Below are 27,538 nucleotides of genomic sequence, written 5' to 3'. Positions count from 1 at the left end.
TTCTTTTTTTTTTTTTTTTTTTTTTTTAAAGATTTTATTTCTTTATTTGACAGAGAAAGACACAGCGAGAGAGGGAACACAAGCAGGGGGAGTGGGAGAGGGAGAAGCAGACTCCCTGCGGAGCAGGGAGCCCGATGCGGGACTCGATCCAGGGACTCCAGGATCATGACCTGAGCCGAAGGCAGTCGCTTAACCAACTGAGCCACCCAGGCGCCCCTCCTTTTTTTTTTTTAAGGCTGCATGATATTCCATTGTATGTATATATCACATATTGTTTATTTGCTTATCTGTCAGTGGACCCTTGGGTTGCTTTCACATATGGCTATTGTGAATAACGCTGGAATGCATGGGAGTACAAATATGTCTTCAAGATCTTTTTTTGAATTTCTTTGGATGTATACTCAGAGGTGGGATTGCTAGGTCATAGGGTAGTTTTATTTTTAATTTTTTGAGGAACTTCCATATTGTTTTCCCCAGTGACTGCACCAGTTTACAATCCCACCAACAGTGTATAAAAGTTCCAATGTCTCTACATCCTCTCTAACACTTGTTGTTTTCTGCTCTTTTGATAGTGGCCAACCTAATAAGTGGGTTGCTCTTTTCTTGAGAGATTGTAGGAGTGGTTCAGCCCTCACATAGGATTTGACTTTGTCCTGAATTTTCTCCTTATAAGTGAACTTATCTTTTTGTCTGCCTACATCCTCAAAATTATTTCTTTATTTTTTAAGTTCAATAACCTTCACTAGTCTATGTCCTAGAGCTGATTTTTCTTTGTCTTTATTTCCTGGGACCCAGTGTGCTTTCAATCCACAGATGCAAAGCTTCTTTTATTTCTGGAAAGTTGTCTTGAATTATAACTTTAAATAATCTTCCTGGGTTTTATTTCTAGTTACCTTCTTTGGGCACTTATGTGTATTTTTGTCCATCTTCCTTATCTATCTTTTTCTTCCTAATCCTCACTTTAAACATTTGTGTGTCCTTCTTCTCACTCTCTCCTCCTGTCTTCAGTGATCTTCACTGTGCTTTTAGTATAGTAGTGCTTGTTCCTCTGCTGTTTCCAATTCTGTTTTCGTTTCTGGTCCATGTTTATCTCTTTTCTTCCGTTTCTTTCTCGAGCTTTGCCAATTCACTTCTCATCCTTTTCAGTTGTCTCAGCATCTGATTTCTGAGCTCTTGCTCCTGCTCTACTCTTCAATAAGGTTTTGGAAGCCATGGTGAAATACTTGGCCACAACTTTCCACTGTTGCATGGCAGTTTTGTTGGTTGGTTGGTTGGTTTTTCCCTGGTGAGAATAATTCACCTCCTCCTTTCCTCATTTTGGATTTCAGTATCTTTGTATGTAGACCTGTGCTGATTCCTTTTGGATTACTCCTCTTTGAATGGCGTGAGCTTTCTTGGATCAGAAGGAAGTTCATGTGGGTCAATGCCATGTTGCAGGCTAGCAGAAACCTAGTGAGAGTTTGGTCTTTGCTTCTCCCCACCCAAAGGGTTTGGGTGCTATAGAGCTATTCACAGGGCAAAGACTTTTTCCAACTCACAGTGGGACTGTTTTCCTACAAATATGGCTTGTCTGTTTCCTAGAACCAAGCAAGGCCAGGGAATCTTCCCCTGCTACCTCCCACCTCCCACTACCATCCTGGCAAGAGCAAGAGAGGGCAGGGAAGGAAGGAAGGAAGAAGAAGGAGAAGGAAAGATGAAGAGGAGCAGGAGGAAGGGGTGTGGGGGAGAGCGCACCCCAGCCACCTTGGGAGGTCCTGGTTGGAAGCGACAGCCCCCAGGAGAGGGTAAGTCTTGAGCAGGAAGGGGAATGTGGAGCAGGCATCTGACCACTGTCTTCTCTCTGCTCTCCAGGGTGACCATGTGTGGCTGAGCCCCCTCTCTGCCAACAAGACCGGTGTGGCCATCGGGTGCATTGTCAAGGAAACAAAGCCTGGCAAGATCTTGGTTGAAGATGATGAGGGCAAGGTCAGTGTGGCCAGGCTGTCTAGGGGCTCAGGGCCCACTCCTATCCCCATCCCTCCAGGGCCCTGAGCCCCTCTCCTCTTCTGGTGCTGCTCCCCAACACCAGGGGTTCCAGGGCCCAAGTGGGGGGATTCTACCTGGCAGGACAGACCACAGTGGGGTCTTGTCATGGTAAACATCATGGGTCTGTCTTGGGGAGTGTTTCTATAATCAAAGAGCAGGGAGCAAGTTGGTAGTTGGAAAACTTGGCCAATTAGGGGAGCAGGAAGGAGTGAAGTGAGGAAGGGTCTGTGGCAGAGAGGAGAGGGCGGCAGAAAGCGGGTTTGCAAAGTAAAGAGGGTGAGCTGGAAGGACAAAAAGGAGAAATGGAAAGGTGTTCGAGAAAGATACATGGCGAAGAGGCCCCAGAATGTGAGGAGGAAGGGGATGAGGCTCAGCTCAGGCTGAACGAAACAGCCCAGGTGAGAGAGAAGTGGGAAGCTGTGGTGGCCTGCAGGGCTGCAGCTCAGCCTCCTGGGGTTGGGGGAGCAAGCCCGGCCAAGCACAGTGCCCTGGGGAAGGGCATGCAGTGTGAGGGGTCCAGCTGGTCCCTTTAGTCTTCCTCGCGCTGACCGCTTTGCTGAGGTGCTACAGCAGGGGGCACGTGGAAATCTGGCCTCGAGGGAGAAGATTCTAGGCTGTGACCTGTGAGCTCCATATTAGGGAAGCCAGAAAAGATGAACAATAATATCTTCTATTTGCAAAATGATGTTTTATAGTTTAAAAAGCACTTTTACTTGCATGCTCTTATTCTAACAATCTGTGAGGCCCCCAGCTGCAAACTGTCCCTGATCCTAATCACAGCCAAATCTGACTTCTGGCTGCAAGTTCCTCTGACCCTGGTCTGAAACGTGCCATTAGCCCCAGCTATACACTGACCCGTGGCTCTGGACACATTCTTTCTCTGACCCCAGTCTGCCCTGATCCTGCCTCAGGTTTCCCTTGACCTCTGCCAGAGACTAGTCAAGCCACCAGGTCAGCTGATCTGCTGGGAACTTGGAGAAGAGGAGCAGCGGGTTGGCTGCCCTTCAGGGGAGTCTGTGTCCTTTGTTCCAGGAACACTGGATCCGAGCAGAGGACCTTGACACCCTCAGCCCCATGCACCCCAACTCGGTGCAAGGCGTGGATGACATGATCCGCCTGGGGGAGCTGAACGAGGCAGGCATGGTGCACAACCTCCTGATCCGCTATCAGAAGCACAAGATCTATGTGAGTCCCCCATTCCCACCCCCCAGCCAGGGGGTTCGGTCCACAGGCACTGACCTCCTGGCTGGGGGGGGTGGAAAAAAAACAGGCACTGTGGGTTTGGAGCCAGGCACAGCTGGTTCAGTCCCCACTGCCCATGCCCTCACTACATGAGGTGGGCAAGGAACAAGGAACTTAACGCTTCTCCATCTCTGCTCCCTGATCCAAAATGAGTAGGGTGATAATACTTTTGAGGTCTCAGAAAGCTGATGTGTAGCATGCCAGCACAGTGCCTGGCACACAGTAGGTGCTCAATTAGTACTGTGGCTCAGTGGAAGGCCTGCTCGGATGGCCAAATGGACCGGAGGCTGTGGGGGTAGGCATTGTCTGCCTGGCCCCTTCCTAGGCATGTGGCAGAGACAGAGTCACCAGGCAGAAGACCCCTGTCCCCCTGTGAAATGAGTCTTGTGATGGCCAGAAGGGCTGTGTGGGTAGATGTGGGTCCTTCTCCCAAAGCCTGGCAGTGGATGGGAGGTTCACCCCAGCCCTAAGGCTCGCATCCCTGTTCCGATGCAGATATTCCCAGGAGAGGCAGCATTCAAAACTGACGCCAGCCCTGCCCTAACTGGGTGTGGCCTAGGAAGTCACTGCCTGCCTGGGGCCTCTCCTGGAGAGAGGTGGCTGGGGTGGCTCTGGGCAGCCTTTCTAGAATGATCAGAGCAGTGGGAGAATGAGCAGCGGACCCCAAAGAGAGGGGAGGGCTGGTCAGGAGAGTGAGGAGGCCCTGCAGGAGACAAGGGACAGGGCACGCTGAGTCCACTCTGCCTGAATGTGAGTCAGAGCTCCTGGGACTGATAACGCCAATAAGCTAAAATGAGCTTATCCTTTATCCTTTCCGAAGAGCTTATGCTTGCATTCTTTTATCTGGTTGTCACAGTCCTTGGAGTCAGAGAGATTGAACTCTCCATTCTTAAAATGAAAACTAGGATGTGGATAATCATGTGACTTGATGAGGTGGCTATCCCTGTCTCACCTCCAGAGGGGCAGTCGGGCACCTCGGGGGTTCCAGATGAGCAGGTGGTCCTGACCGGGGATCCTAGGAGGGATCAGTGGAGGCTACCGTTGTTGGCCAGCCTCACGGAGGCCCCTGTGGGAGGCAGGTGAAGACTCATAAAGTCAGCCTATTTTTATTGAGCCTTCTAAATACCAGACAGAATGTTAAACATTTAACATAGAGCACCTCATTTAATCTTTGCCCCCAGCTCTCATTCATAGTGAACACCCCCATCTTTCCAAAGGGAGGATCTGAGCAGCTGAGCGTCTTGTCTCCCTGGCCCAGAATCAGACCTCACTTCCCCGCCAGGCTCAGCCAGGCCTGGTAGCCCTCAGTGGGTTGCACCCCAGGCCAAGGTCAGGCCCGGGCAGTGTGCGCCTTCAGAGCAGAGGGCACTAACCATCTGCTCCCGTCCCCAGACCTACACAGGCTCCATCCTGGTGGCCGTGAACCCATTCCAGGTGCTGCCCCTCTACACCCCAGAGCAGGCGCAGCTGTATTACAATCGCCACATGGGCGAACTCCCCCCACACGTCTTTGCCATCGCCAACAACTGCTACTTCAACATGAAGAGGAACAGAAGGGACCAGTGCTGCATTATCAGGTGGGGGTCAGGCTCCCCACATTCCTGGGGGGGTCAGATGGGCCGGGCACGGCCCTGAACGTCTAGCAAAGCAGGGAGCACCTCCTCTCCCTAAACCTCTCCCAACAAGCCCCTGGTTGGCCTGTTTTATTTAGGGGCTCCCCTTCAGCGGCAAATACCCCAGCTGGCCTGCCCCTGGCCCCTACTGCCCCTCCAGCCTGACAAGTCCCTCCAGGGCTTCCTTCTTGCAGAACCTGCTCTTCCACTGTATTAGCAGAGCCTGGGCTGCCCTGCCCTCAGTGAATATTTCCTGAGACAAGGAAGGAAAAATGGGATAGGCACATTGAATGGCACCCAGAATAGATGCTAAGGGGCTCAGGGGTCAAACAGGAGAGGTCTCACTAAAAAAAAAAAAAAAAAAAAAAAAATCTCTGGGCAGGCCTCAGGTGAGGACAGGGGTAGCAGCAGGTCCAGGGGCCAGCTCTCAGGTTGCTGGGGCCCAGGAGGGACATGTCCTCCTCCAGTCCAGATCCTGACCCTGCTTCAAAGACCCCCTGCCAGGCCTGGCCTGGCCTCCCTGCTTCCTGCACAGGCCCTCCTGGTAAGGAAGGAAGGGAGGGAGAGGGAAAGGAAGGAGGAGGTGGAATTTGCCTCCAGGGCACATTGCTTGGAGCTATAGTAGAGTCGTTCATTCATTCCTTCATTCATTCATTCACTCATTTGAGGTCCCACAGTGCTCCAGTTGTACGCCCTGCATTGTACTACCGTGGGGAGACAGCAGCAAATGAAAGGGACTAAAATCCCTGCCTCATGGAGCTTACATTCTAGAAGGGGAGACACACAGGCGATAAATAAGCCAATTTTTCAGGCAGGTAATGAAAGCTTTGAAGAACAGCACTGCAGGGCAAGAGGAAAGACCATGATGGGGCTGCTGCTGTAGGTGGAGGGCAGACGAAGCATGGCCTCTCTGCACGGGATGATGGCACGGAGACCAGAATGAAGTCCTATAGCATAGATGATCACATTTACTGTTCTCAGCAACCCTCTGAAGTATATACTCTTATTCCTGTTTTACTGTTGCGGGTGGCGTGGTACTTAGCACCACGGAGGCTGAGATCCTTTCCCAGACACACAGCTGTTAAGTAGGGAATTCAAACCCAGGGCACTGGAAAGAAGACTGAGAGGTGTCCTGGGGTGACTTCCACTTCTTGGGAAGTGAATGGAGTTATACGCCAAGGAGGGCTGGTGCTCTGTCTCCCTCCCGGGCTCTGCCTCTCCACTCCGTGTGCTCCCAATGTGCCCCGCCACCCCCCCACCCCAGGAATGGGAGGACCAGCCTCACTGCAAGAGGCCTCCCGAGCAGAGCTGGGCCCCAGGCTGGCCTGGAAGCTCACCAGGCCAGCCTTCACCTCCAGGACAGCAGTGGCTCAAGAAGAGGGCAGAGCACCCTGATCTGTGGCTTTTTGCATGAACAGAACATCACTCTGAGTCAAACTGCCTTCTCTTCCTGCCCTCGCCTCCCCCAAGGCCATAAGAAAAGCCATAAGCAAGTCACCTCCGTTCTGCCCACAGGATCCTGTCTCTACCTCGGAGGGTTGTTTGGGGAACTTATGTTCGAGGCAGGCAGTGGAGGTTTGTTGATTGGACTTACTTGGCTGGCATAGTAATTGTGAACATTTTTGATCAAAACTTTTCTTAAAATGAATACTGTCAGATGAAACAGTATTTGTCTGGGATTTGCTTCAAAATAGTACAGGATGGGAAACAAAATGGGCCAGGAGTTGAAGCTGGAAATGGGACTGTGGGAGCTCATAATGCAAACCGTAAGGTGCAGGAATCTCCTGGGGATCTTGTGAAAATGCAGATTCTGACTGAGCAGAGCTGGGTAGGCCTAGGAGTCTGCATTTCTAACCAGGTGACAGGCATTGCTTTTATTAGCAAGACACTATTCAGCCTCCATTTGTAATGTTTGACATCTCCCATAATGAAAAATAATTTACCCAAAAGTGACATGCAAGCCTCAATAATAATACAGTAATCACTACAAACCCGAGTGTGTGCGATATGCCAGACACGAGTATATTTTTAACTTCATTAAACTCCCTAAGGAACTTCTAAAAACTAGTTTTCATACCTCACCATTATGAAATTAATATATCTTCAATATGAAAATTTTATAAAATTTCAGAAAAATATTCTCAGAAAAAATTCCTAGATACTTTTGGAAGAAAAAGCTTCCCCTATCCACTTAGTTAAAATTCTACTGAATAGTAAGGACATTTGTCACTTTACTGTGCTTAATAAGCATTGTCCATGTAATTGAGAGCTCTGTACATGGCTCTAATGGTTCTAATGGCTGCATGATGTTCTAATGGCTGCATGATGTTCTCTGACCAGAGGGACCATAACTAATCGTCCCCCTTTATGTTACTTCTGATTTTCCTCAATTGTTGGTTGTTTTTAAGATTTTATTTTTTTTTACATAATTTCTACACCCAACATGGGGCTCAAACCTACAACCCGGAGTCGCAGTCTCCCCTCTGGCCCACATAAACTCACGGCTCATAAAGAGGATGTTACATCAAAATATTGCATCGTCTGGTCCTGTTCATTCATCTGTAGTTACTGAGCCCTGGGCCCGTGACACTGGAATAAACCAGATACAACCACGCTCAAGGGGCTCACATCCAAGGCAGGGCAGAAAAGAGGAACACAGCAATAACTAATACGGTGTATTAGTAATGCGGTGGGACTTGCGCACAGGGAGGGGGAGTTCCCATTCAGACCTGAAAGCGGGCCTGTGGGGGGTTTGCAGAATAGCCTAGGGTATTGAAGACATGGCTGTTTGACAGACTGACGCCCTGAGGGTCCTCTTTGCAGTGGGGAGTCTGGGGCAGGGAAGACGGAGACCACCAAGCTCATCCTGCAGTTCCTGGCCACCGTCAGCGGCCAGCATTCGTGGATTGAGCAGCAGGTCCTGGAGGCCAATCCCATCCTGGAAGGTGAGTGGTCACCCTCAGGAGCAGCCCTTCCCCTGGCCCTCCAGGGCTGGAACCTTCCTACCAGGAGGTGCCCGTGGGGAGGGAGAGGATCGTACCCTTTCTGCGACTTCTCGGATCCCTCAGGACAGGAAAAACCAGCACGGGGTGGATGGTAGTGTGGGGGTTCCCAGGAAGCACGAAGGGACAAAACTGATGACCCTACAAGCTTTCACTAAGTGTGTTTTCCACAGGATCAAGACAACTATTCCTTTTAAATAAGGACCCTGAGATGAAATTGGTTTGGGAAATGCTGGGTGTGTCCACTCACCTGTGAGGCAGTTGATAAGCTGGTGTTAAGACTGCAAGAGGTTGGCTGAAGGGTACCCCTGAGCAAGACGAAGGGGGAAGTGGCAGGAACAAGCAGGAAAAGCATCCTGACTGGGGTACCTGTAGGACACTCAGGAAAGGGAAGAGTGGAATTGGCAGGATGAGGTTCAAGCTGTGTGCAGATCTGTCGGGGTCTTGGCTAGCCCAAGGGGGAGCTCAGAGCAGAGTGCCCATTAAAGGAGGCCTGCATTGGGTGCAATGCCAGGCCCGTGCCCCCTCGCTCAGTCTCTGGTGGGGGCAGCCCAGAAATGTGTGACTTGGACCCCCAGTGACCAGCCACGGTCAGCGCATTTTCTCTGTTTCTTTATAACACAGGTATGCTTTACATACAGTACAAGTTCACCTTTTTCAATATACAGTATGAGTTTTGACAAACTCATACAGTCATAGAATGCCCATCTTAGTCATGTATGGAATGTTCCTATCAGCCCCAAACTTCCCTTCCCTTGTAGTCAACTCTCTTCCCAACCCCAACCTTTGGCAACCACTGATTTGTCTATTTTCCCCTCGATACAGCTAACCCTTGAGCAATGAGGGTTTGAATTGTGCGGGTCCACTTACATGTAGACTTTTTTTGATAAATTCTTTTCTCTAGATTACTTTATTGTGAGAAGACAGTACATGATACATACAACATACAAAATGTGTTGACTATGTTATCAGTAAGGCTTCCAGTCAATAGTGGGCTATCAGTAGTTAAGTTCTGAAGAGTCAAAAGTTATACACAGGTTTTCAACTGCACGGGGAGTTAGCACCCTTAACCCCCACATTGTTCAAGGGTCAACTGTAGTTTTATCTTTTCCAGAAGGTTATATAAATGAAATCATATGGTGTGCCGTCTTTTGGGTCTGCCTACTTTTGTTAGCATAATGCATCTGGGATTTTTCATGCCGTTGTCTGCATCAATAATTCATTTCTTTTATAGACGTAGAAGTGTCACAGTTTGTCTATTCACCAGCTGAAGGACACCCGGGTTGTTTATAGTTTTTAGTGATTATGAATAAAGCTTTACAGACAGTTGCGTACAGGTTTTGGTGTGAACATGTGTTTTTCTCCTGAATAAACATGTTAGGCATGAAATTTTGGGTCAGATGGTGAGCCATTTACCTTTGTCACAAACTGTCAAAATGTTTCCCAAAGTGGCTGTACCATCTTGCAGCAAAATATGAGAGTCCTGGTCGCTCCACGTCTTCGCCAGCACTTGGTACTGCCAGGGTGTTGGTTTGCTACCGCAGGGGGCGCAGAGTGGTGTCTCACCATAGCCTTAATTCAAATTTCCCTAACAGCTAATGGCATCTTTTCATGGGCTTATTTCCTATCTGTGTATCTTCTCTGTGTCTATTCAAACCTTTTGCCCATTTTTAAATTGAGTTGATTCCTTATTAATGATTTATGAGTTCTTTATATCTTCTGGATACAAGCCCCTTATAAGATATGTATTTTGCAAATATTTTGCAGTTTGTCCCTTCATTCTTTCAACAGGGTCTTTTATAGGCCAGAAGTTTTTGATTTCCATAAAGTTCAATTTATTTTTATTTCTGTTATTGATCATGCCTTTGGTGTCGTATTTAAGAAATCTTTGGGGCACCTGGGTGGCTCAGTCGGTTAAGCATTCAGCTCTTGATTTTGGCTCGGGTCATGATCTCAGGGTCGTGAGATCAAACTCCGTGTCCCGCTCCGCTAAATTCTCTCTCTCCCTCTGCCCCTCCCCCTTCCCTCTCTAAAAAAAAAAAAAAAGAAAAAGAAAGAAATCTTTGCCTAATCCAGAGATTTTCTTTTATGTTTTCTTCTAGATGTGGTGCAGTTTTAGCTTTCACATTTAGGTCCGTGATCTATTTTGTGTTGATTTTTTCTACGGTGCAAGGTATAAGTCGAGTTTCTGCTTTTTTCTCATTTTTTCCCTTCCCTTTCTTTTCTTCTTTTCTTTCAGAAGGCTATCCAATAATTTCAGCCCCATTTGTCAAAAAGACTATTCTTTCTCCATTGAGTGGCCTTTGCACCTTTGTCTAAAATCAGTTGGCCATCCATGTGTGGGTCTGTTTCTGGATTCTCTATTCTGTTCTGTTGCTCTCTGAATACCCTTCTGCCAATGCCACACTGTCTGGATTTCTGTAGCTTAGTTCTATAGCTTAGTCAGTTTTTCAATCACGACCCCCAGTTTTGTTCTTCCTTTTCAAAATTGGCCATTGTAGGTGCTTTACCTTTCCATATACATTTCAGAATCAGCTTGCCGATTTCTACCCAAAGGGGCCTACGTCAGGCTCTTTCTTGAAGAGAGATCTGCCACTGGGTTCAACAATATGAAGTAGGTTTCCCAAGCATAGCTAGCCCCTATAGGAGCCTCTGCTGTCTGTCAGGATACCTCAAGGCGGACACCAAGGAACACTTTTCCTTTTCTCATGGGACTAATGCTGTATGGTGGTATTGTCAACCTGCATCCCAACCCACCACTGGGTCATGAAATCAGTCTTTTAGGACAAATTAAATTGCATAGAATAGAAAATACCCCAGTGCATCGTTCTTGGTCAGAACCAGTACTGAATATTTTCTTTTACTAATGTGTGCAGGTGGGGGTATGTATGCAGTAAGACGCAATGCAAAAGGTCTTTCTTATTGTGGCTCGAATCAGCTTGCAGAAACAGCTCTATGAAATGCACTTTGGATCATGCTGCAATCCAGATGCCTTCTGCTCTGACCTCCTCCTCTGAGCCTAGTCCCTGCCAGCTGTTGCTATTCTCCCTGCAAGCTTGCCCTCTCAAAGCCAGCCCCAGCTTCAGCCTGAGCAATCTTTCTAAAATACAAATCTGTTCCCACACTCCCTCAGAAGCTTTCCTGCCTCCCCCATCACCCACAGACTAATTCTAAACTTCTTAGCCTGGCATTCAAGGCTCTATGCTACTAACTAGTTCCATCTATCTTCCATTGCTTTCCTCCTGTATTTTATGCTCCAGCCAAACGTCCCCCCTGCAAATACACCCCATGCTTACTGACGTCTGCGCCTTTACTTGCACTTTGTCTTCCTCTCGGCATACTCTTGGCTGTCATCACTTTCTAGTGCAACGCTACCCATCCTTTAACTCTGGGCTCAGCCACCTCCTCTCAGAAGCCTTCCCAGATGATCCCACTCAAAGTAAATCTTCTCTTCTCTGCTCCCATCATGGGCATCACCTTCTGGCCCTCAGCCTTCGGAAATGCCAAGACAATCCGAAATGATAACTCAAGCCGCTTTGGGAAGTATATTGACATCCACTTCAACCCCAGTGGGGTGATCGAGGGTGCACGCATCGAGCAATTTCTGCTGGAGAAGTCCCGGGTCTGCCGGCAGGTGAGGCCTCCCTCTGCTGCACTGGTCCTGGGGAAACCTCCACCCATCCCGGGACCGGGAGCCAGGGAATGAAGAGGCTTCCAAGAGAGGCTCCCTCCCATCACTCTCACACCTCCCCAGGGACCTCCCCAAACCTCCATTGGTCTTAGTTTGCTGCCACTGAACCCTGGCCTTACCCTGAGATGGCCAAGGATCCCTAGAATGGGATAATGGTGGTCCTTTCCCAGTATTCAAGAAAAAGAAATGATGACATTTTCTGTTTTGAATTTTCCATCCATATCATGTTCTACATTCTTTGGTGCTTACTACCCACCTCTACCAGAATTAATTTTAAGGCCAGGACAGTCACCAGCTAAGGAACTGGATCCTGGCATCACTCGCAGCTTGCAACTTAGGCAAGATGTCTTCAGGGCTGGGAAGAGCAGTGGAGATGCAGGGAAGCGCCTGGGAGCCATGTGTTTGCTGGGCTTGGTGGGTGGCCTCTAGCACAGGACTGTGGGCATGAGCTGGCCTTGGAGGCCCAGAATGAGGACATCCACAGAGCCAAACGACCCTTGGGTCAATGCCAGAGCCACATCTGGTTGACAGACCTTGGAGCAGAAGCTGGGACAGTGCTGGGGGCGGGGGGGCGGGGGGGGGTGGGGGGGGGTGCAGTCCTGAAGCCCGGCAGCCTCAGGGGAATGTTTACCAGGCTCTCTGCAACACCTTCCCCACCAGGCCCCGGAGGAGCGGAACTACCACATCTTCTACTCCATGCTCATGGGGATGAGCTCTGAGGAGAAGCAGCTGCTGAGCCTGGGGACGCCCTCCGAGTACCACTACCTGACAATAGTGAGGCCCGCGCCGCCCGCCCCCGTCCCCCCCCCCCCCCCCCTCCCCGGTTCACCCCTCCCCCCCCCCCCCCTCCCCCCCCCCCCCCCCCCCGCCCCGCCCCGCCCCTGCTCTCCTCGCCCCACCTCTCGCTGCTCCATCTCTCCCCGTCCTTCCCTTGCCCTCTCCACCCCGCCTTTATCGGGTCCACCTCTCTCCGGTCCACCTCTCTCCGCCCCGCCCCCCCCCCCCCCGTCCCGCCTCTCCCCCCCCCGCCCCGCCTTCCCCTGTCCCTCCCCCCCCCGTCCCGCCTCTCCCCTCCCGCTCTCTGCGCAGCACCGCCCTGCCCCGCCTCTCCCCGCTCCCCCGGCCGCGTCTCTCAATAGCGAAAGGAGAAAGAGGAGAGCTGGTTCCTGCTCCGCCTGTGGTTTACAGCCCCAGAAAAGCCCTGAGGCAGAGATTGAGGGTTGCCCTTTTCCATCTTCCACTCCACCCTTCTTCTGTTCTTAACGACTCTCAGAGACTTACCCTTGTCCGTGTGCTTCCTTATTCTCTGCTGAACGCATAGTCCTTCCCCACACACCTCAGCTTTCTCTGGATCCTGCAGACCGAGGTTCCAGTAGGTGACGGAGAGTCGTAGCCACGCTTCTCCTTCCTCGGTTTCATTCCAAACGCCCATCCTTGTAGGTGCCTGTAGAACTTGAACTCTAGCAAAGCGGGGACCTTGCTCTTGCTCTGGGCTGCATCCCCGCGCCAGCTCAAGGTTGTTGAAAAGGGGATGGTGGAGTTCCACCTTTTGAATCTCTCCTGCCTAACCCTTCCTGTGTTCACTGCCTAGAGGCCTTCCTCATTTCTTCCTGGATCCTGGTGGTAGTTTTCTCCCGCATCCTCCCTGTCGCCAGACTTGACCCCTAACCTACCATCCCTTCTGCCGACCTTCCACGGTGCAAGGCTGACAGATCACGTCTTGGACTACAATTCTGCAGGGGCTCCCTGCGGCTCCTTGGCATGGTTTCCAAGTGCCTCCGGACCCCACCTTCCTTGCAAGCCCTGTCCCTGTCTCCACCTCCCAGCCTAACTCCGCTGTTCACTGCCTAGACCGCTGGCTCCCTGTGCTGCTCAGGTGCCACCTCCAGGAGGCTTTTCCCTGCTTCCCGGTAGGGCTGCTCCCGGCCCCCTTTGGTCTCAGCACCTGGAACAGCATATGACACCATCATTTGCTTCCTGCCTCCCTTCTTGGATGCACAGCACCCCAGGCAGGGCCAGGTCTCTCCGTTTACGGAATTCCCAGCGAGTAGCACAGGGCCTGGCACACAGGGAGCCCTGGAAGGTGTTTGTTAAAGGAATGAACTCCCAGGATTCCCCAGAGAGGGTAAGGCAGGCATTACGGGGGATGGGTGACAAATAGAGGCTCGGAGACGCTGAATGATACCAGCGCCGGCTGCAAAGCCCAGGCACGCTGTGTCTATGTCATCGTGATTCCACCTCCCGCAGTACTTTTGTGCATTTTCGGAGTTGCGCCCTCCAGGTGGCCTCTCAGAGTCCGCCCGGGGCCTATGAAGTGTCACTTATGAGGGGCCCTTGGCTGAGTCCCTGACATATCTCTGCCTTGCTAGCCCTATGATGGAGGAGGTGGGGTGGGGGGTGGCCCCCAGAATGCTGACATGGCTGATCCTCCAGGGAAACTGCACCTCCTGTGAGGGCCTCAATGACGCCAAGGACTATGCCCACGTCCGCTCCGCCATGAAGATCCTCATGTTCTCCGATTCAGAGAATTGGGACCTCAGCAAGCTGCTGGCGGCCATCCTCCACCTGGGCAACGTGGAGTTTATGGGTAATGCTGTTTCCACCCAAACTGCACCCCCTGGGGAGGAAGAGGTGGGGGGACGGGACAGGAGGAGGAAGAAATCTCTGGGAGTTCTCACCTCAAGAGCCTGCCAAGATCACATGGTCTAACCCTGTCCTGGAAAAATTCATTGAAAATTATAGCTATGATTTTGGAGGTCTCACGGGGTTCAAGGGAAGATGTCAAAGCTTAAGGCTGTCCAAAGATGAAAACTCTGATCATCCCCCAGTTGTAGCAGGGACCCTAAAGGGCTACCCCCTTAGGTTAAGGGTGAACCAGAGTAAACAAAGCCATGCATGAACTTTCAAACCCATTTGTAAGCATCCAGGTGGTCTGGGTATCAGGGTGTCCTGGCCTGTTAGTACCTCAAAGCATCTGATGGAAGTTCCTCTGTGGAGGAAAATAGCATCAACCTAGATTACACATTATTCCTTCAGACAGTTTTTCAAATTTAACACCCAACATGCAGCCAAAGATAAGTAGGAACGAGGAAATAAGACATCATGAGCAAACACCAGCAGAAATAATAGACAATAGAAATAGAGCCACAAAGATTTCAGATGTTGGGATTATTGGACACAAACCACAAAGCATCTACGTGTGGCTGTGTTCAAGAAAAGAAAAAGCCAAGCTTGAAAATTTAGACAGGGAACTGAAAATGGAAAATGTGGCGTTATAGATTTTAAAAGGAGCCACATAGAAATTCTAAAATATAAAAAAAATAAATAAATAAAAACCAAAATGAAGAACTCAATGGATGTTTTAACAGCTAGGTTGTTGTTGTTGTTTTTAATTTTTATTTATTTATTAGAGAGAGAGAGAGAGTGAGCATGAGCTGGGGGAGAGAGAGAAGGAGACTCCCCGCTGAGCAGGGAGCCTAATGTGGGGCTGGATCCCAGGACCCTGAGATCATGACCTGAGCCGAAGGCAGACGCTTAACCAACTGAGCCACCCAGGTGCCCCAAGAAGCCAGTTTTATACACATGGAGAGGGGATGTGTGAGTGGAGGAAAAGTCAGGACACAGCATGGAGACACAGAAGGGTGGAAAACATAAGAGAGAGTAGGAAATGTGGAGGACAAGTGAGAAACAGTAACATACTTTTAATTGACATACTAAAAGAAAAGAGAGAAAGAATGGGGCAAAGGCAATATTGGAAGGAACAATGGCTGACTCTAGAATTCACGAAGGACACCAATTCACAGAGCAGTGAGGAAAGGACAGACTTTTCAGTAAACTGTTCCATGAACTTGAACCCCCTCTCGCACCATATAAGGAAATCTCCAGGTGAGTTGTCACTGTGCCCATAGGATCTATCAACTGAACTGGGCACTTCTGCAGGTGACAGGTGGGCGCTGACTTGCACACAGGGGCATTGGAACATGGAAGAGTATTACAAATGTGATGTTGAGGGTGAAACCAGGCTGATCTACAAGATCAGACATTCAATTAGATCACCCTTAACACAAAATTTAAAAACAGCTGAAATTAAATGCTGTTTCAGATCAATATTTAGGTAGCAGAAGGATAATGGAAAGCAAGGAAGTGGTTTCCATGAGTGAGTGGGGAGGAACGCAGGTCTTAGCAGGAAAGGACTGTGAGGGCTTCAGGTGTGGGCCAGGCTCTGTATCTTGGCTGTAGTAGTGGTTTCACGGTGTTAACTGAGTCATTATTTATTATAATGACAGTAGGGCTGCTCCTGGCCCCCTTTGGTCTCAGCACCTGGAACAGCATATGACACCATCATTTGCTTCCTGCCTCCCTTCTTGGATGCACAGCACCCCAGGCAGGGCCAGGTCTCTCCATTTATGGAATTCCCAGCAAGTAGCGCAGGGCCTTTGGGTTCTATATACTTTTTTTATCTATATGCTTTATTTTATAATTTATTCAAGTTTAAAAAAGAAAAAATATATGCACAGGAACAACATTGCCCCTGTCCCCAGGCCTGGCAGCCCCCCTGAGTGGAGGTGGCTGGAAGATGGGGACTGAACTGGAGAGACCAGTCAGGAGACTCTTGCAGTAGGGCTGGGCCTGGCCTATAGCTGTGCCCTGTTAATGTCCGCTTGTGTGACTGACTGAAGGAAGGAAGGCCTAGGTTTCCGTGGACAGCAGAATAGAGTGAAGTGGCCGATGCTCATCCTTTTCCTTAGTAGACCCCACCCCCACCCGCACCAGCACCAGCCTTCATTTCCTCAAACTTCCCTTTGAGGCAGAGCCACGATCTCGCTGAGCAGAGGGAGAAGCAATCTGTTACATTCCTTCACAGCGAAGGGGCTAGTAATCCCCAGGGACCTTGTCTCCCGAAGAGAAGGTCTGGGAGAAGCAGTGCCTCCCACCCAGGGACAGGTGCCTGTAATAGCTGGATCTGGGGCTGCCCCAGGCTCAGGCCCTCCTGGGGCCCCTGTCCCATCCCTTCAGGCCGCTTCACCACTCAGGGTTACTTCTTCTCTCCCCAGCTGCAGTCTTCGAGAACTTGGAATCCTCTGATGTGATGGACACGCCGGCCTTTCCCACTGCGCTAAAGTTACTGGAGGTAGCTCTGCCATTGTGACGTCGAGCTTCCATGTCTGTGAGGGGCCCCAGGGGCCTGGGCTCATAGCCCCCCAACCCCTGGTTGTCATTAACCCTTCCCAGGCTCCCACTCCTGCCCCCCACCCCTCTCCCCAGGCTCTCAACTCAACCCCTGCACCCATCTGGGCACTGCAGGCATTGGGGGTGGGAAGCCATGTGAGCTAATCTTTAACAAAGCAACGAAATGATCAGTCTGGCTTTAACACGTTTCTTCTCTTTTCTTGTGTCACCCCCCCTCCCCGTTCTTCAGTGGCCTTCACTCAGTATTCTCATTCCCCACCCCACCCAGTCCCCAAGCTCTCCCCACATGGCCACATAACCCAGGGCCCTTACGCTGGACCCTTCCCTACTTCCCTTCAACAAGTCCCCGCCTTCTCCGTGAGTTGTGCTATTCTGGGGAAGTGGAATGTGCTCATACCATTAGCCCTCCAGGTTAGTACAGAGACCAAATGGAGCCTGGACTTGGAGGAAGAACAGCAGGCACCGGGTGGAGAAATATCTTTGCCCTGGGGACATTATAATGTCTTCCACATCACACCCCATTGACAGTTCTGGTGGGAAGTTGATAGCATCAGAAGCAAACAAGCAAAGCAATCACATTTTGCTGCTAATGTTCTTTATTTGATTCAGGGTTCTTTGGGTTCTTGCTGGCTCAGTGTTCCCTGCATGGTGAGAGGGACTGGCCCATCCAGAATCCTCTTGCTCCCTTAGGCCAAAGCAGGAGTGGCTTCGGTTGGGGCATATCCAGAGGCCAATGGCCTGGCCTCAGAGCCCTCCCCGCCCATTGTTTTCCCAGGTCTGCTTATGGCACCAGCCCCTTCCCCAGTCCCTGGAAGACTAGCACAGAGCTGGTAAACCAAGCAGCCAGCATGCCCAGGACCCACCCAGCTTGTGCATCCTTCCTGAACACTCTTGACATCCTGGTGCTTAGACTGGAGCTGGGCCAGGGCCTGCCCAGGACCCTGACTCCAGCTTCCATCTGGCCTGGCCCTGCTGGATGGCCCCACAGGCATCTCCCACCCTCAGGCCTTGGGCATAGGGTGTTTGGTCACAAGAGAGAAGAAGACGTGACCTAAGTAGGTCCGAGCCCCGGAGCCAGGCCCTGCTCCCCATTAGCTGTGATGCCAGTTGCCACCCGCCTTTCCAGGTGGAGTACCAGGCACTCCAGGACTGTCTGGTCAAGCATTCCATCATCATCCGAGGGGAGTCTGTCACCAGGCCCTTGAACATCACCCAGGCCGCAGACCGGAGGGACGCCTTTGCCAAGGTACAGAGCTGTGGGAGAAGGGGCCCATGTGTCTCTCTGTTGAACACAGCTCCTTGCCCTGCTGGGGGAGAGCAGGTAAGAGCAGAGATGGCTGGGCAAGTCCTGACTCTGCCAGTCACCTGTCTGGTGACAGTGGGCTTCCCAGCCTCTCTGGGCTTCAGCTTCTTGCCTTTAAAGTAGGGAGAGTGCCCCTCAGTAGGTCCATGAGATCCAGTGTGTGTGCAACCTTTGCAGGTGAGCTTAGAGATCAGCGGCCGCCTTCCTCTTATGCTTCAAAGCCCATGGGCTTTACCCCATGTCTCCTCAGGGCATCTATGGGCACCTCTTCCTGTGGATTGTCAAGAAGATCAACACTGCAATTTTCACTCCACCTGCCCAGGACCCCAAAAATGTGCGAAGAGCCATCAGCCTCCTGGACATATTTGGCTTTGAAAATTTCCAGAACAATAGGTATGAAGATCTCAGTTCACCTGCTTTCAGAAAATGGAAGATCAGCTTAGCTCCTCTCTAACTGAGCAAGCTGGAGGGTAACCATTCCTTCCCCGACGAGACCGGGAGCAGGGACCCCTCCTACCTTTTCCCAGATGCGAGTCTGCTCTGCAGGCCTGAATCTGTCTGCAGCGAGACGGCCTGTGCACCTCCCCTGACACCCCACACAGCTAGCTACAAGCATCCCCAAGCGCCAGGCTGAAGTCCCAGCATTTGTCACCTCTCTTGAGCCGTCTGCTCTCCTAAGGAATTAAAGTGAATGGCCTGGCCCAGCTCCAGTCTAAGCACCAGGATGTCAAGAGTGTTCAGGAAGGATGCACAAGCTGGGTGGGTCCCATGGTGGATCACATGAGGCTGGGGTGAAAATGGAAATCAGCAGCATTGATTCAACTGCATCTCTAGATGAGCTATCGTGCTAGGCAATGGGGGAAAGTAGGGGACGTGTGACCATCCCTGACTTTGGAGTTTGGCAAGGGTAAGGCAAGGCAGGACACCCCTGACCCTGTGTGCCAGCGTCCCAGCACCCCAGACTGGAGGCCCAGGAGCCAGAGCAGGAGGCAGGTCAGAAAACTGATGCCTAGCTGGGACTGATGAAGGCTGGGGAGGGGGGTGGACAGGGTGCTGAAGAGAGTCAGGCAGTGGAGCCAAATGAGGACAAGTGATGCCCTGAGGCATTATCAGGTGGCAGGAGAACAACAGATGAGGAAAACGAGGACCTCAGGCCAAGCAAGCAGGGACACTCTGGGATTGCTGCCTCCCCAGTCAGCTGAGAGGGCAGGGCGAAGGCCTGCTCCCTGTGCGCCGGGGGATGGGCAGGGCTGGCAGAACTAAGCCCAGTATAGGGCAGCTCTCAGGCACAGGAAACTCAAGTGTGATTCACATCATTGGTTTCTGTCCCCAAGAGGGACAGGCTGAGCAGACCACGCACTTTGGACACCTTGGAGGTGGACGAATAATTGGTTGAGGGGGATCCGGTCATTTATACAGGGGCCCCTCCTTGGAGGAGCCACAAGCTGGGTTTACTACAGAGCTGCAGTCCCCTCCTGCAGGTGGCCACTGAGCACTCTCCAGGCAGCGTGCTGGGAGTGGGGCACAGGGTGGACCTGTCCCCTCACCTCTTGGGTTAACAGGGGTTGAACGACCTGTCTCACATATGATGAGGATTTGCATAAATGGGCAACCCATCCTGAGGAAGAAAGGCCTAAGTGAGAGCCAAGGGTTGAACAAAACTAGGCGGGTAATGAGGAAAGAGAGGAGGGTGGCAGCAAATATGTGACCACTCAGAGGCAGGGAAGAAGCGGGTGCCTTCACAGCATCGAGGGAAGGAGGCTACGGTGACCCAGGCCACTCCCTGGGAGATGCAGGAAGGCTTTGTACTGTGTCTCTGTCTGAGGGGATCTGAAAACAGCGGAGAAACCTGGGAGGATTGGAAGCAGGGGGACAATGGGGCTGCTGGCCAAAGATCTCCCCCTAGTGGCACATGGAGATGGGGGGGATGCAGGGAGAGCCCCTGGAGGCCACCCCTGGGTTTTCCCCGGGGGGAATAAAGGGGTCTGGACACAGGCCTCTGCCATGGGAGTGGAAGGGAGTACACAGGTCAGGGTGCTGTGATGGAGAAAGCAGGCACCAGACTTTGGCAGCTGATTGGAACTGGGGAGGAGGCAGGGAGAGGTGTCAAGCGTGACCCCTTGGTTGGTGACTTGGGCCAGGGGTGATGAGTGGAGGGATCATTTCCGAGGTGGGGTGCCCAGGAGGAAGAGCAGCTGGAGGATGGGGCGGGAGTAAGCAGTGTGTCTGACTGAAGCAAAGGAGCCCAGCAGGTGTCACCGTTACCGGGTCTCCAGAAGCTCATCTCAGCACCCAGGCCTCTTGCCCCTGGGGCTGGGGCTGCTACAGGACACCTGGTCCCCTAAGGAAGGTCTCTTGATGACATTCTCTTAGTCTGTTTGCCACGGGCTGGAGGAGGTGATGGTGGCAGAGACAGAGGGAAGAGGGAGTACACGTGTGTGGGGATGTGCGTCCTCGGGCATGCATGTGCGGCTGGATGCAAATGGCTGGTGGCCCGCGGTTCCTGCCAGCGGCGACAGGGACCGGGCTAACCGTGCTCCACGTCTGGGTGTGCATTCCCTCCACAGCTTTGAGCAGCTCTGCATCAACTTTGCCAACGAGCACCTGCAGCAGTTCTTCGTGCAGCACGTGTTCACCATGGAGCAGGAGGAGTACCTCTCGGAGAACATTGCCTGGGACTACATCCACTACAACGACAATCGGCCCACCCTGGACCTGCTGGCCCTCAAGCCCATGAGCATCATCTCCCTCCTAGACGAAGAGAGCCACTTCCCACAGGTAAACCCCTGAGCCTGCCGACCCTCAGGTGAAGACCCCCGCTCATGGCTCTTGCCCTTGAGGTTGGGAAACTCCCCTGGGGTAACCCATGGGTCCCTGGGTTGCCAAAACCTCTGCCAGGCGTTAGCAGACCAGCCCCAGCCTAAGCAACCTCCTCGCCTGCTAGGTTCACTTCCTACAGGGAGGCTCACCGGCCACCCCCCCACCCCCCTCCCCCTCCGCAGAAGCAGGACCTGCAGTCACTGATTATCTACTCCAAGAACTCACCCCAGGAGGGGCTTGCTAAGCACCCGCGGGCCAAGGGCTGCAAGGTGCAAGAGATGGAAATGTTTGCCTGCTCGCCCTCAAGGAACTCTGCCTGTCCTTAGGGAGGTAGATTTTCAAAGCAGTCTGTAAGAGCTCGGAGTCCAGAGAAGGGTGAAGCCAGGGTTAGGGTCCCTGGATAATTGTAAGGAAGGGTGGAGCAGGAGAGCTGGCAGGTGGAGGGTGGCAGACCCCATCTCTGCTCCCAGCTCGGTCCTCACTCACTGCGACCAGCCACCAATCCCTGGGCAGCAGTTTCCCATCTGTAGAAGGGTCCTCAGCCATTCTGAGCCCAGTTGCTTTGCCCCTGTGAGGGAGCCCGTGAGCCCTGTGGATGTGTCAGCTGACCTCCCCATGGCTGGATTCTGGGACGTCGGCCCATAGGGTGTCTGTGCTCTTCCAGGGGACAGATACCACCATGCTGCAAAAACTGAACAATGTCCATGCCAACAACAAGGCCTTCTTGCAGCCCAGAAACATCCACGATGCCAGATTTGGCATCGCCCACTTTGCGGGCGAGGTGTACTACCAGACAGAAGGTAGGTGCAGCTCCTCTCTATTTCCCCTTCCTTCCAAATCTGGATCATTCCAGGAAGGCCATGGGAAGAAAGTCGAGAGAACAAGGTCATTTTGCAGAGCAAGCAATGGGAAAGAGGGAATGGAATGGACCATGCATGGTTTGTTTCGTTTTTTAGTGTTAGCTCTATTGAGATATCATTCACATACCATATTATCTCCCATTTTAACTGTATAACTCAATGGTCTTTAGTATATTCACAGAGTTGTATAATCATTGCCGTAAGTTTACAACATTTTCATCACTCCCAAATGAAACCTCCCATTAGCCATCAATCTGCATTTTCCCCCAATCCTGGGCAACCACTAATTTCTGTCCCTATGGATTTACCTATTCTGGACATTTCATACAAATGGAACCATGCAATGTGTGGTCTTTGTGGCTGGCTTCTTTCATTTAGCATAATGTTTTTAAGGTTCGTCCATGTCATAGCATATGTCAGGAAATTGTTTCTTTATATTACAGTATGATCATGTTCCACTGTGTGAATATAGCACATTTCATTTATCCCTTTGTCACTTGATGAACATTTGGGTTGTTTCCACCTTTTGGCTATTATGAATAATGCTGCCATGAACACTCATGTGCAAGTTTTTATGTAGACAAATGTTTTCACTTCTTTGTGGTATGTACTGGGTCATATGGTAATTCTACATTTAGCTTTTTGAGTAACCACCCAACTGTTTTCCAAAGTGGCTGCACTAACTCACATTCCCACCAGCAACAAATGAAGGCTCTAATTTTTCCACATCCTCACCAACACTTGCTATTATCTGTTTTTTTTTATTTTAGCCATCCCAGTGGCTTTGAAGTGGTCTCTCAGTATAATGTTGGTTTGTGTTTCCCTGATGCGTAATGATGTTAAGCATCTTTTCATGTGCTTATTGCTCATTTGTATATCATCTTTGGAGAAATGTCTGTTCAAACTCTTTGCCCATGTTTTAATTAGTTGTCTTTTTCTCGTTGAGTTGTAAGAGTTCTTTATATATTCTGGATATAAGTACCTTATCAGATATGTAATTTGCAAATATTTTCTCCTGCTCTCTGGGTCATCTTTTCACTTCTTGATAGTGTCTTTTGAAGCACAAAAGTGTTTCATTTTGATAAAGTCCAAGTATCTTTTTCTTCTTTTGTTGCTCATGCTTTCGGTGTCATGACTAAGAAATCATTGTCTGACCCAAGATTTACCTCTGTGTATTCTTCCAAGAGTTTTTTTAGTTTTAACTTTTCATTTAGGTCTTTGATTCATTTTGAGTTAATTTTTATTTATGCTATGATAGGCTCAGGCATGGTTTTGACTGGAGAAATAAAGGTCTGGGGTGGTTAAACTTTTTGGTGTGCTTAGAAAAATAAGAAAGGTAGTCAGTGTGCAGCTGTGGTCAGGACAATGAGTCAGGCGGCCGTAACAGCTCTCTCTGTGGCTCATATGGAGAAATGAGGAGGAGCTCTGGTCTGTTTAACTGGAAACTCAAAGTCAGGGATGATCCATGCATACTTTTCAGTTGGAGAGACAAGGCAGTAGGAGGGCTGACATTTTGGCATAGAGGAGGTGAGGTGTTAGGAGGTCAGGGGATCTTTTCTGTTGTACAATGAGAAGGTGGTTGCTCTTTCATAGTCCCCACCTGACCCTGTCTTTGGGGCTCTTCAGAAAGGGAGAGACCAGAGCCAGTGGGACCTGCAGGGTCCCAGAACACAAGACACTGAGTCCATCCCAACCTCCATGGACAATTCAAGGCTAAGTTTAATTATGTGAAGTGACATGAAAATATTGTTGTGTATGCTAAGATTAAGACAGCTTCTTTGTAGACTTTCTGAATTTCTAAAATTCTATTAATGTTCATTAAAGCTGAGCTTACTAGTTTTTCTTTGGGTGCCATGCTGTGCTGATGAGCTAAGCCCCACTTACTCTGCCTACTGGGGGGTTGAGCCTGGGGTGCCTCAGTGCAACCCTCCCTTTGAGAACACCCTGGGTTGGGGAGGCTCTGCCTAAGCCTGGAGAAGCACAGAGTGCCACCAAGTGTCTGCTCACCCTCCATCTGCAGAGGGCAGCCTCCCCAGCATGTAGCTGGGAGAAGGGTTTGTGTGCACAGCACATGCTCGCTCCAGTCACCCCCAGTTCTGTGAGGCTCATGGTGCCCCTGGAGCTCCTGGTACAGTGCCTTCCCCCTCATAGGCACTGGGGGGAGAGGTGGGGAAAATCAGCTTCCTTCCCCCCGTCTCAGTCTCCCTAACCCCACACCAGGCTGTGTAGGTTTGCACAGAGCATCCCCCTAAAAGGTGGGGTGACTTAAAGGGGTAGAGTGGGAGAGGAAATTCAGGCTTGTGCCCTTGCGGGGTCATCCCTAGAAGTCCCAGGAGTGTAGCCCTACAGCAGGCCCCTAGCCCTCACCAGCCTCGCTTTGAGAAACAGCTCTTCTTCATCACCTTCTCGGTGATCCTGTGTCCCACTTTAGGGCAAGTCCATTCTTACCCATGCCCAGAGCCATGCCTGTGTTAGCAGCTGGCTAAGGCTGCCAAACCAAAGCTCCCCAGGTAGGAACAGAGATGCATTTCCTCACGGTTCTGGAGGCCCAAAGCCCCAGATTAAGGTGTCAGTGTGGTTGGTTCCTTCTGATGTCTGATGTCGACATCTTTAGTGTCTCTGTGCATCTGTGTCCTAATCTCTTCTTATAGGACACCAGTCACACTGGATTACTGCCACCCAAATAGCCTCATTTTAACTTAATCACCTCTGTAAAGGCCCCATCTCCACATATAGTCACATTCTGAGGTACTGAGGGTTAGAATTTCAACGTATGGATTTGGGGGGGATGCAACTCAGCCCATAACACTGCCCCTCCTCAATTTCTGGATTCTCAGTCTTCAGGCTGGAGGGGCCCCTGGCCCTAGCAGGACCTTCCAGGACCCCAGAACAGGGCTGGTGGAGGGGCTACGGGCTCCCAAGCCCTCAGGTCCTCCTTAGCAATCACAGACCCGCTTGGTTCCTAAACCTACTGTTAGAGAGCACACACGCGCTCACACACATGCACACACAGCCTAAGGGCACACATTCACGCCCAAGACCTGTGCAGTGTAAACTCATAATGAGGAGGGAAATGTGCCCTAAGGACCTCCTAATCAGCAAGCCACCACCCTGTCCTTGAGCCAGTAAGACAAGTGGTGTGAATGCCTAGCCTCCTTCCATTTTGGGCTCCCAGGAAAAGCAGAGTAGCTGCCACCCCTCACTAGTTTCACAGGAGGTTGGAAGTAACCACCCCCCACCCCAGACCCCGGCTGGGGGTGTATGCAGATGCTCCCAGAGTTGCATATGGACTCAGGGACGAGGGCAGGAGTGGCCATGCCTCCCTCTCTGGACTGCAAGCTGCCTGAACATTACCAGGCTGCCAGATTTTCAGGACTTCTTGGTGGGGGCAGGAGGCTTCCTCACTCTGTCCTTTAACTTCTTTTCTTTTTAGCTCCTTTATATATGAATAAGCAGTTGCCCGCATCAGACTTGCTCAAGGTCACCCAGAAATTTAGTGGGCCAGAGCCCTGATGAGAGCCCCCAGGCATCTCGCCGCAGGGAAATCTAAACTGTATCCTGAAGGGATGCACTGTCTGCCATCTGCTGTGGCCGCTGGTCAGCTTCAGAGGGTACTTGGCAGTTCCAGTGATGGCTGGGGCTGGAGGTGTCGAGGGACCTGAGCCACTCCTGTCCATGGTGCACCAAGGGGGGGCCGTGGCTGACAAAGCGGAGGGAAAGTCTTCAGACGACCCCCTGACCTGAGCAGTAGGGCCCATAAGAAAGGTCCCACAGAGACCAGGGGAGCCCTGAGGAGGGCCCTGGGGAGCCTCCGGGAATACACAATGCTTGAGCTGGTTTTGAAGAATGAGCCAGAGCTGGCCGGGCTGGATAAGCAGGGAAGAGTGTCCGGCAGCGGCTGGTGGGGGCTGGAGGTGGTGGGAGAGCTGGGGCCTCTGGGGTGCTTTGGGCACCAGTGGAGTGCAGGACCGCAGGGGCCCCGGGAGTTGAGGAAGGGGGAGATGAGGAAGGTGTGCTCTGGTGGCAGGATAGCAGAGAAAGGGTTCAGGCAGGGTGACACGGCAGTGTGCGGCTTTAGGACAGTCCCGGCCCCGGGGCCATGAACCGGGAAGGGTGGGACAGAGAGCAGAGGGGTGGGCTGGGATCAAAGGAACGATTCAGGCAGAAGGGATGGCAGCGGCTTAGACAGGGGGTGGTGGTGGGGTTGGTGGGTGCGGGGGTTGGAAGGTTTAGATGTGGGTGTGACACACTGGTGCCGGGCAGAGCCGAGTGCAGGCCTGGGTGCAGGAGCTCTCCGGCTGGACAGGGAGGTCAAGGGGGCGTGGAGAGGGCAGCTTCAGTGGGGGCTCCTCCGGGCATCGTGGGGTGACCAGAGTCCCCACCCTGTTGCCCCCCCTTCCCCTGTGGGTCAGAGAGGATGGCTGAACTGGGCTTGCAGGTGGGCTCTGCTTCTCCCACAGGCTTCCTGGAGAAGAATCGAGACGTGCTGAGCACAGATATCCTCACCCTGGTCTACTCCTCCAAAAACAAGTTCCTGAGGGAGATATTCAAGCTGGAGTCAGCAGGGACCAAGCTGGGCCATGGTACCATCATCCGGGCAAAGGCAGGGAGCCAGCTCTTCAAGGTGGGCTCCGATGGGTGGCCCTACCAGTGCCTCCTTGGTCTCTCAGCCCTTAGGGCCTCAGGGGTCAGACATGCACACACAGGGAAGACCTATCACCTGGGGTCTCGGTTGTTTAGTCAGGACCCATAAGTGAGTGCAAACCAGGAGTGGGGTGTTGCTGTTGCTGCGTGGATGGCAGTAAGAGGACAGGTGCACAGGGATGTGCCTGCTTCTGAGTGCGTGGTGGTCTGGGGGGGCCACATCTGCTTTTGTTAATATTATTTTTCTATATTGGTCTCTGTGCATATGTCATGTGTGTGTGTGGTGTGTGTATTGTGTGGTATGTGTGTACAGTGCGTGTGTTTTGTGTGGTGTCTGTGGGGGGTACGTGGGGTGTGTGTGGTATGTGTGGTATTTGGTGTGCATGGGGGGTGGGATGTGTGGGGTGCATTCTGTGTGATGTATGTAGTGTGTGTGGTGTGTGTATGTGGTATGGGATAGTGTGGTATGTGTGTGTGGGGTGTCTGCTAAGGTACATATGGTATATGTGTGTGTGGTATAGGGTGTAGGGGGCGTATGCAGGATGTGTGAGATGCGTGTGTGGTATGGTGTTTGTGGTGTATGTGTGTGCTAGGGGGTGTGCGACGTGTGTATGTGACATGTGATGCATGATGTGTGTGTGTGTGGTACGGTATGTGTGATGTGTGTGTGTGGTACGGGGTGTGTGGTATGTATGGGGGTGTGTGTGTGCTATGGTATGTATGGTATGTATGGGGGGGGTGTGTGCTATGGTGTGTATGGTATGTATGTGTGATGTGTGGTAAGTGTATGGTATGTGGTGTGTGTGTGTGTGTGTGTGGTACGGGGTGTGTGGTATGTATGGGGGTGTGTGTGTGCTATGGTATGTATGTTATGTGTGTGTGATGTGTGAGGTATGTGTATGGTATGTGGTGTGTGTGGTACAGTATGTATGATGTGTGTGTCTGTATGTGTGTGGTACGGGGTGTGTGGTATGTATGCAGATGTCTGTGTGCTATGGTATGTATGGTATGTATGTGTGATATGTGTGGTAAGTGTATGGTATGTGGTGTGTGTGTGTGTGGTATGGGGTGTGTGGTATATATGGGAGGGTGTGTGTGCTATGGTATGTGTGCTATGTATGTGTGATGTGTGTGGTAAGTGTATGGTA

The 27,538-nt window shown here is 51.4% G+C and overlaps 1 protein-coding gene across 1 annotated transcript in view; it reads left to right on the top strand.

The window, feature by feature from the left end:
* Window positions 1–27,538, top strand: part of MYO7B (myosin VIIB) — a 77,620-nt gene that overhangs the window by 8,277 nt on the left and 41,805 nt on the right. Inside the window, exons 2-14 of the mRNA XM_044913604.1 lie at window positions 1,852–1,965; window positions 3,058–3,210; window positions 4,660–4,844; window positions 7,704–7,825; window positions 11,374–11,516; window positions 12,234–12,347; window positions 14,007–14,160; window positions 16,628–16,704; window positions 17,890–18,009; window positions 18,317–18,459; window positions 20,634–20,844; window positions 21,551–21,686; window positions 26,207–26,370. Of these exons, the coding sequence (XP_044769539.1) occupies window positions 1,852–1,965; window positions 3,058–3,210; window positions 4,660–4,844; window positions 7,704–7,825; window positions 11,374–11,516; window positions 12,234–12,347; window positions 14,007–14,160; window positions 16,628–16,704; window positions 17,890–18,009; window positions 18,317–18,459; window positions 20,634–20,844; window positions 21,551–21,686; window positions 26,207–26,370 (1,836 nt within the window). The remainder of the gene's footprint in view (window positions 1–1,851; window positions 1,966–3,057; window positions 3,211–4,659; window positions 4,845–7,703; window positions 7,826–11,373; window positions 11,517–12,233; window positions 12,348–14,006; window positions 14,161–16,627; window positions 16,705–17,889; window positions 18,010–18,316; window positions 18,460–20,633; window positions 20,845–21,550; window positions 21,687–26,206; window positions 26,371–27,538) is intronic.

Source organism: Neomonachus schauinslandi, chromosome 3, assembly GCF_002201575.2.
Source record: "Neomonachus schauinslandi chromosome 3, ASM220157v2, whole genome shotgun sequence".
Classification (NCBI taxonomy): domain Eukaryota; kingdom Metazoa; phylum Chordata; class Mammalia; order Carnivora; family Phocidae; genus Neomonachus; species Neomonachus schauinslandi.
The sequence above is the reverse complement of the archived record's forward strand: the minus strand, read 5'-3'. Positions and strand labels throughout refer to the sequence as shown.